Raw genomic sequence first — 9,406 nt, forward strand, 5'->3', positions numbered from 1 at the left:
GACCACCGTCTAGACAGGATACTTGATGCAGAACGGTGAGTTTGCTCATGATCCTGGGAGCTTTGCTCCATTAGCCAATGTGGCTAAAAATGCCCTGAAAAAAAACCTGCCACTTTGAACTTTTTGCTGCACGTAAACGCTTGGAAAACCAAAGAAACCAAATACAACCCTCCAAAACAACCAACGGAAGAGGGGTGAATTGTAGGAGAGGGGTTGGCAGCCTTTAGCGAAGTAACAGTCACGGCAGATTACAAAAGAGCCAATTGACCCTCACCAGCTGTACTAGGAAAAAAACCAAAAGAGATGTCGCATTATTGATAGAAAAACAACGCACATCCACAGTTATTTTACCTACAGAGCACAGAAGTATAGAGTAAGGGTGATGGAGCTTGGTGCAAGCAGACTCACACCGCTCCTATGGTAGCGTATTATCCTTCGGAAGATCACTGGCTTGAGTAGGTAGTACATGCACAGTAATAAAAAAATCACGTTGTATTGTCTTGGTCGCACCTCAGATCTCGGTGGACTCTATTCGCTCGAGTCTGGAGGGAGTCCATGGTTTTTTATCCTCGGTGTGTGGGGGGCTGGTGGCCTTTGTGTTCATCTCATTCACCTTGTGCTCCAGAAGCTGGTTCTTCTGGTACATCTCCACGTAGTTCAGTTGCAGTTGCTTCTGGTACTTGATGACTTTCTCCTTCTCTTCTTGCCATGTGCGCCGCTCCTCCTCGAAGTCCATCACCTGCTGTTCCCGCTGCTGCCGTTCCAGCTTCAGCTCCGTCTGGAGCCGCTCCACCTCCTTCCGCAGCGTGTTGACACTGTCCTCGCTCTGCCGCTGCATCTTGGCTTCGTCACTCTCGCAGGCCAGCGGATCTCGCAGCTTCTCACCAAGGTCCCCACCAAAAGGTCCTGGAGGTCCCATGCTAGCAAGTGTCCGCTTCAGGCCGGAGACCTCCAGCTCACAGTGGTTCAGTTTTTCCCTCAGCACCTGGACCTCGCTCATCTTCCGCTGCAACTCGCTCTCACAAATCTCCAGGTTGACACTCTTGGAGCTGTAGGAGTCCTTCAGGGTGAGGATCTGCTCCTCCTTCTCGCGTAGGAAGTTCTTACCTTCCTTGAGCTGTGTCCGCAGTCCCACGATCTCATTCAGCTTCTGGGAGACATCTGCTTGGGAGTCCTTCAGCTGCTGCTTGAGCAGGGAGATCTCACCTGCCTTCTGGCACACCTGCGGAGAGAGCATCCGTGAGGCAGGAGGAAGGCAGCAAGGAGCCACCACCGCTGCTTGTCCCCCACACTGCCCGTGAAACATCTACATGGCCTTGTGTTGGCAGGAGGTTCAGGTAATGGAGGAGAAAGGCAGCGATGCTGCGCAAGGTCCGAGTTCCAGCCTTCACCAGGACCCAGACCATGCCAAAGACCTAGAGGTCTTTGTGGGGGAGGTTTGGTGTTTCTTCCTGTCTCTCAAGGACCTGCTGCTGTTCCCAGCTGGAGTTGACCAAACAGCTAAGCTAAGTGCTGTGGTCCTCACCAGTGGTGAGAGGACACCGATGCTTCCTTCTCTGCATTCATCTTACTCACCTAACCACAAGCTTGTGGTGCTTGACTCCAAGCTCTCAGCAGGAGTTTTCCCACTGACCTCTGTGGGATCTGGACCTTGAAGAAGCTTGAGACAGAAACATCTCAGACCCAGAGACCACCAGGGCTCTCCCTGAGCACTGGGAGTGTAGGACAGGATGCAGAGACAGTAGATATTACTTGTCCTATGATGCTTTCCTTCCCAAAGACTCCAAAAGAACCCGGCTGACTAAATTTTAGGGTTCACTTCACTGGGGACAGTCCAGGGACTGGGAGCTATGTAATTCTTTTGGGGCAGGGCATGAAGAGTGACAACCCCTCTACCAAAGATCAAGGAGAGAGCTGCAACCCCCCCTTGCTAAAATGGGACTACCATGCACTGTCCTCAGGCACTGGAGTGTCGGGTTTTATCCTGACTGGCTCAAGTCTCACCCGTATGAGAGGGTACACAAGCCCACTGGAAATACCCATGCTGCGGGGTGTATTTGCATTACGTCAGTGTCACCGCTCAATATGACACTCCTCTGCACCTGCGTAGGCCACCAAAGGTGACAGTTGCACAAATAGTTGTGGGTGTTGGAAGTGAACCATAAAAATGAGCAAACTCTCATTTTCCTAGGAACTCCGTGGATTTTGGGGCTCTGCACTGGTAGATGTGATCTGTTTACTTTTGATGACTGAAGAGACAAACAGTCCCTACCTATGCTGGCAGGAGTCTGGGCTGGGGAGCGGCACCAAGGAACCATCAGTGATCAGAGAGGATAGGCGTAATTAAAAATAGACTTGGTAGCCACCTCCAGACCAGGGTGTCCTGTCCTCCTGAAGTTCCTATCTCTTGTCACACATGAAATGCTTGGCCTTTCCTCCCTCCTGCGGTGCTCCGGTCCCGTTGGGTCACTGTTTCTCAGACAAACTCTCGTCTCCATTGCCTTCACTACAACCTCCACCTTTCTCTGCATCATGTTGAGCAAGACCTTGAAGCTCAGCTATCAGGACAGTCTAGTGCTTACTACAAATGACTAAAGACCTAGGAGACATACCCACAGTCTCCTACTGCTACCGACTGGTAGCAGCTTTCCCTGGAGCTGACAGCCGTGGTGGTTCGCCCATGCAGACCTAATTCTGTGAGTGCCCCCATCCACACCAGTGCTTGTCTGCGGCAGATGCAGAACCATATCACGCTGGTTTAGCTGTAGTTAGAGTGATGTAGTTACCTCCTAGCTAAAAAACTGCACAATTTACTGAAAGTGCTCTCCGTGGGCTAGCTCTTCCCAAAAGACAGAGAAATATATGATGAAGAACAGCTTGGATAGGAATCAACTTACAGATGAAACCACTGAAATTTAGACATCTACTTGGGTGCTGTGGAGATCTAGCCAATGCAATCCATGGGGCCTGGCGAGCAAGTCAACGAGTCAACAAGTGTGGTGTCTACAGATTTTAGGTGTCTTGATCCACAGGCTGAATCCCTGTCTTTACATCGATATCACTGCATTAGCTGTTGCTAACAGAACTGTAGCACAGAAGCAAATAATCACAAGGCTATCTACAGTTTTACTGGTGCAAAATCAGGGAACATTCCAGACCTAGCTTGTTGGAAGACACAAAGGACCTGGTCAGAGCAGCTGGCCAAATCATGTGGGACAATGCAGCCTCCTTGTTCTGGGATGTAACTTGCAGAGATTTTACAGCAAGCCTCTAATAAGCTCTGCTGAACATCTGCAAATAGCACATTTCAGGGCCTAATTAATCCCAGCTTCATTGACTTTCCATCAGGATTAGCAGAATAGGGTCTTCTTGATTCTAGAGCTCTGTTTTGCCTCTGCACTCTTAATAAATTTAAAGTTTCTAGCCAGTTCATGGAAGGATTAAAATTCTTCACATGATCAAGCTGAAAAAAAAAGAAGTTAGCACTGGCTATACAAACGGACTTTGATAAAATGTTCTAAAAATAGAAACAGTAGGGAAAAATATGTAAGACTCAAAAGGAGAACTAGAAAGAGGAATTTGCCTTTCAGCCTTTTGAGAGAGATAAACTTAATAACAACTGAAAACAGCATGTTACAATGGAAAGCATGAGGTAAACTTGGCTATTGGCGTAATCTTAGCTCACTTGCTTTATATCTTAAGTAAAAAAAAATCAAATATTTGAAAAGCGATTTCAAGGTTTGCCCAAACGCAGATGTTAAAAGAATTTAATTAAAATAGACTTAAACCCATTTTTGGTAGGCACAAATACCTGTATGGCAAGATCTGTGTTCACTGAAACTGGATTCAAATGTCACAGGTTGGAGTGACCAGACTGTGAAGTCAAATTATTAACCAGCACAGGAGTTGCGTGCAGAAAATTACTCTCTTTTTAGTTTAATTGAAAACTATAGGATTGGGGCTCAGACAAATGAAGAAGGTGACTGAAGTGTCATCTGTCAGCTGGAGGCCACCAACCCATAGCCATTGTCTGTGGGGTCCGCTTAGGGCAAATGGGAGTACTTTGGGTTACCAGAGCCCTCAATGAAAACCTCACTCAACGTCTGCTACAGCAAGGATCTTACCTCCCACTTAGTCTCTTCAATCTTTGGGAGAAACTCAGCCTGCTCCTTCTTGAAAGCTACAAATTTCTTCTCTAGCTCCTCTCGTTGCTGGAGGAGTTGTCCCATATCGTCTTGGAGTTTTTTTTTCTCTTGCTGAAGCTTGAAGATTTGGAGCTGCAAGGCCTGCTGAGCCCGCTGCGCCTTTTTGGATACCTGCTGCAATTTGTTAGCATAGTTTTGCCTCAGGTCCTCCATTTCCCTCTCCCAGATCTTCTGCTTCTCCTCAAACACTTGGAAGATGGCTGCCTCGCTTTTGTCCAAGTTCCTTCGCATCTGGAGGACCTCCTGCTCCTTCTCCCACAGCCGGTCTTCCAGGTCTTGGATGATGTCATCCGTTGAAGGTGAATGGAAAGGCATCGTTTCGTTGAGATGGTTCAGTCTGTTGAACGAAGAGGTGCTCTTGCTCGAAGACCGCCCGCTGTCTGAGGTAGATATCCCATTGTATCCCACGATGTTCTTGTCCACGTAGGTGGTACCGATGCGGTTGATGTGGCTTGTGGAGGCGCTCATTGGACCCACGTGCTGGCTGTAGCCTGTCCCGTACGTGGGCAGGCTCGTTAATGAGTTACGACCTGAATCTGAAAGGCCCCCCACTTGGTTTGTAGTCCTGTTAAGGCTGCTCTTGTCGAGTCCACTTTTGGGTGCGGACGGGCTATTGCTGTTGGCATGGTTCAAGCTCTTTCTGTTCTCTGTCACCCCGTTGCTCTGTGGCGGGCAGAGGTTCTGCATGGAATGGAAGTTTTTAGGAACTACTGGTTTAAAGGCTGAGGGTCTAACTAAGGGCTCATTGCTCTGCAAAAGGAAAAAGGACCACGCATCAAACATAGCAGGAGGCTTGGTAACAACACATAAAAGAGATACATTGCCACAGGATGAGCCTGATGGAGCTACGACATCTTGGGCTAGCTCCATATTTCTCAGCCTTATTACACCCTGGGCCATTTGGGATTTTACATGAGGGACCTGTGGTCACTCGTAGGGCAACACTTTGTCTTCCCTTGCCCCAACTGAAAAAAAAAATCTTGACTCACCCCAAATCTGCATGATATTTGCCTAGAATACTCCTCAGGTCCTATTAGTGCTCTTTGCAAGAAGGAGGGCTCCCACTTGCCTATCAGACTTGATCAAAACAACTCTTTGATTTTGGCAGATTATATTTGGAAGGACTTCTAGCCTTGAGGGTGCATTACCCTTTTGCTGAGAACTGAATTGCACCCTTGGATTAGCAGCTGTTTTGCCCCAGGAGCATCACGTTTCCCTCCTGTTGGCAGTGATCTCTCCCCTGTGTGGACATCATGTCCTGCTTAGGCTCGGACAAGAGTAGGTAGGGACTGTGACCTCAGCAGTGACACCAGGCAACGAACGTGCTGAAGCTGCTCTTCATTTGAATGTTTTTTTCTGCGGGCATAAGCAATGCTGGGGGGAGAATGGATCACAGCAGTAAAGGATTTAGAAAGGGTTTTAAAACCTTGCACATTCCTCACCCTGTGAATGCACCTACAGAAACAAATTTTTTCTCAAAATGAGACTGAGTCTCCTCTACTGCAGGTTGGGTTTCAGGTGAAAATTAATGCAGAGGAAGCCGCTTTGTATTAGCCAAGATGTTTTGAAAATGCCTTCCAGGAGTAACAAAATGAGCAGGCAAGGTTGGAGACCGAAAACCTGGCACCTGGCATGTAGGACTGAGATGGACTACAGGGGCTGGTAGATTAAGAACCCAGCAAAAAAGGCCACCAAACGCTGCAGAAATAATACTGCACAAGGCAGCGTCCCCAGGACACAATTTATGGAAGTGGATGGAGCAGAGCAGCAGACTATATAAAACACCACTGGATCTGGGGCTCTGCTCCTCCACGCCTGGGAGATGTTTGCTCCCTGAAGCCAATATGAGCCAGGAGGACTGGGCTTGGATGGGCAATGATGCTTACAGGGGTAGTGTTCAAGCCTTGTCAACTTGTCTCTCACAAGGGGCACCGGGATTTTGAACCGATGCTCATAGCTGCTTTCAAGCAACAACTTTTGGTGGCAGTGGGCTGTTGGAGATTGCCCATAAATGGCACAAAACATGAGTGGGACTCAGATGCTGGACCTACTGAAACAAGAGCTGACTCCAGCTCCCTCCCCATCAATTAGGGAAGTAGGCACAGCATCTTGGGTAGGTTAGAACAGCCAGCGACTTAAATAGAGGCTTAAATGAGCTGGAAACTTAGCTGTGGAAAACTTGTGGTTGTGCTCTTGGGTTCCTCAAGAGCTAACATTCCCCCTGAAAGTAATAAGAATTATATTATCTGTACATAAAAATGATGCCATCTACATGGTAAGAATTAGACTGTCTATCAGGATTGCACTGTTGCCCAAGGCTTCCTGGTCTGTGTTTTTAGAGATGTGCTGTGGTCATCAAGCTGCTCCAGGAGGTGGGGATTCTCACCTGGTCTAGTTTGCCGGAGATTGGCAATATCTTTGGTGGGTTACTGGACTCTCGGTATTGGGGAGGAGGTGGCATGTTCTTCTCATTGTTGGTGGTCACGTTCCCACAGATGTCCATCTTCACCTTCTCGCTCTTGCGCAGGTCGCCGTTGATGTAGAGGGAATTGGAGACCTTCTCCGACTTGTATGTCTTCTCCTCGCCGGAGTAGCGGTTGGAGATCTCCCGTGTGGAGTACCCATTGCGAGACCCCTCCATCTGCCGGCCACTGCTCTGCGTCCGGGTCCCCACACTCTTCATGGCAAACTCTTGGTCATTGGCAACTCCGCTGCCCACACTCCCCATGGTGCTCTGGGGGATGGGTTGGGATGGCCGGGGAGCAAAACCGTGGAAGTTCTCCGGGCTGGGGTAGGTTGGGTCACTAAGAATGGGCAGCGTCTCTAGCGTGGCCATGGCAGCGTAGAGGTGAGGTGGAGGCACAGGTCAGTGGCACTGGGAGAAGGAGGAAAAGGAAAGGGCTGTTAAAGAGATGCCTTTTATCTACCATACCCTTTGCAGATCGGCATCATGCAGAGATGAGCAAATCTCTGGGCTGAGTGATGCAAGGACAGAAGCTGTATTGTCTCAGTATATGGCATGGAGCGGATGATGGGGCTGTCCTCCTCTCTGTGAACCCCAGGCCCCCTCGGAGGAGCAGTGTGCACTGGTCCCCCAAAACCCACTCACTGCTATGCAAAAGAGCTGCTCTTAAGCCTCTCAGTCTGAGGGCTTGGTGCTCCCAGCAGCGAGGGTTGCATGGGTTTTGGTGGGCACAGCTCTGCAGCATTGATTGGACATGACCATTTGCAGTTCCCAAACTTGAATTATTTCTGTCACTTTTCCCAGGTTTGAACAAGTTTGTGTGGCCATGGGGATGGAAGGTTTCCAGCCCTGGTCCATCTGTAGGCTCATACACTGTTGCTCCCTCCAGCACGTCCCTTAGGGGTGATTCAACAGGGCTTAAGCAACACATCTTCCATCTCTTCCTTGGAAGTGTTGTCCCATGAACTCGAACTTTTAAAAAGATGCTTTTGTCCAGGTGTCATCCTAAATTTTCTTTTAAACCTTTGTTCCCCTACTCCATTTTATTCTTACCTAGGCTGTGCCTTGTATGGGCCAAAACTCAGCCATGGGAAGTGGGTAACATGCACATAATGGCGTTAAAAGTTGTCTTTGACCAGGTCAAAGACATTGAAACCAGTCCTCACATGTCTGAATGCTCTTCCTCAGCTCCATCACCATCGCAAACCCCAGTCCTGCAATTTCCAGTCTGGCTTCGTAGATGCCCAGGCCTATCTGTGTTTTGGGGAAATTCTCCAAATACTGATGGTTGCATTGGTGCTGAATGTATTATCAGCTGAGGCAGTCAAGGTCCAGAGCTGCTGGTGCTAAGACAGGTTTCACATGGGGACAATTTATAACTTCCTAACAGGCCCTTTGAAAGTCCCTTCTGAAAGTCCCAGCTGAAAAATCAAGCTGTTTCTGCACTCTTGGACTCAGCAGTGATGGATCCGCTCTGCCCTCTCCCACTACCCCCCAAGGGTGACAAAACCTCTGCAGTCATGCCCCAACATGGACTGGGATGGGGGTAAAAAAAACAACATGGATTTATTTCTCTCAACAGAATTTCTTTAGTTACAGAAACCCATGGGTTTTTCCTGATGGGTGTACCCATGAAATATGAGTTTTGGGGAAGCTGCTCCATGTTGAACTGAGCTGGAGCAGGAGATGGAGATCTTGCAGAGAGTGACTGCATTCCCCACAATGCCCATTTCCTCTGCTGAGGTGTTAACTCAATCCTCTGTAATGCAACCAGCCCCACAAAGGTGTAAAATTGTATTTAAGGAAATAAAAAGACTCACAACAAATTTTTTTTTTGTTGCCTTAATGAATAATGGAGAATTTGAGCCTGTACCAGCTAAGGATCTCATTACCTGAGGGAAGGGAGAAGATGCATTGCCAAAGGTGGGTGATTGCAGTGAATCCTGGGGTCTGTATTTGGGGAACGACTCTCACAGCTCAATTCAGTCACCGGTGCACGAGTGTCCAGGCCCCTGGGGTGGTCTATATGTCCTCCCAGTGCCACTCCAGAAAGGCTCAGGCCTCCCTGGAGTCCTGCCTCATATCTGCCGGTCTGTGCAGATGTCTCTGATACCTTCAGACTGGACACAGCTGAACCAAGCCTGGAGGAGCAGGGTCAGTGGCCCATGGGCAGCTGTGGGCATTTAACTGACCAGTGTCCACCCACCCCTACTGAGTTCATTGGCTTGGTCCCCGTGGACCAGAAAGGACCCTTTTTTTTTGGTCCCAGGAGCCTCCAGTTCCAGGTTTCTCAGGCTAAACCATCCTGGCAGCGTGGAGACCAAAGCAGCATTTAGGGGCAATGGGAGGTGCAGGTTTCCCCCTGGATAAAAGAGGGATAACAGAAGTGATGCCCTTTGGAGAGAGGTTCAGTGATGAGGGGGCTCAGGCCGGGCCAGCAGGTAGGGGAGACAGAGAAAATCCCCATTTCAGTGGGGTTTTCCCTCTTTTTGGGGTAGGGATGTTAAATCAGCCAACCCCAAGTAAAGCAGGAGAGCTGGGTTTATTTCCCTGGAGAGCTAGCTTAGGTCTAGAGCTCAGCTCCGATGTGGTGTCTCACGGGGTCTTGCTATTTGCACTAATAATGGAATGGAAAAATAATTAAAAAGGTTAAAGCAGGGTCTGTGCTGCTCGATTTCGCTTTTATTAAATTGCATTTCTGGAGGCTTCTGCCAGGCGTGCTGCCTGTAGCCTCCTC

At 48.8% G+C, this 9,406-nt stretch overlaps 1 protein-coding gene across 2 annotated transcripts; it reads right to left on the reverse strand.

Annotated features, from left to right (window-relative positions):
- Positions 1 to 511: 511 nt before the first annotated feature.
- On the reverse strand, positions 512 to 7,041 carry LOC104162064 (leucine zipper putative tumor suppressor 3). 2 transcript variants are annotated; one of them, XM_009700711.1, is made up of 4 exons: positions 6,592 to 7,041; positions 4,395 to 4,955; positions 4,125 to 4,256; positions 512 to 1,222 (listed from the first exon to the last, which is right to left on the reverse strand). In XM_009700711.1, exons 1-4 carry the CDS (start codon positions 7,039 to 7,041, stop codon positions 512 to 514), a joined length of 1,854 nt encoding a protein of 617 aa, XP_009699013.1. The 2 variants fall into 2 exon arrangements, with proteins under 2 accessions (XP_009699013.1, XP_009699012.1); XM_009700710.1 differs by having other exon boundaries at positions 4,125 to 4,955.
- Between the last annotated feature and the right edge of the window lie 2,365 nt (positions 7,042 to 9,406).

This window comes from Cariama cristata, unplaced genomic scaffold (assembly GCF_000690535.1).
Source record: "Cariama cristata isolate BGI_N322 unplaced genomic scaffold, ASM69053v1 scaffold8185, whole genome shotgun sequence".
Lineage (NCBI taxonomy): Eukaryota > Metazoa > Chordata > Aves > Cariamiformes > Cariamidae > Cariama > Cariama cristata.

Excerpts from the sequence above, each read along its gene's own strand:
- LOC104162064 (XM_009700710.1), bottom strand. The coding sequence starts at position 7,041 with ATGGCCACGCTAGAGACGCTGCCCATTCTTAGTGACCCAACCTACCCC. Across the intron at positions 4,956-6,591 it reads TCTCCGGCAAACTAGACCAG|AGCAATGAGCCCTTAGTTAG; the intron begins GTGAGAATCCCC and ends TTCCTTTTGCAG. Across the intron at positions 1,223-4,124 it reads TTGAAGAGACTAAGTGGGAG|GTGTGCCAGAAGGCAGGTGA; the intron begins GTAAGATCCTTG and ends CTCTCTCCGCAG.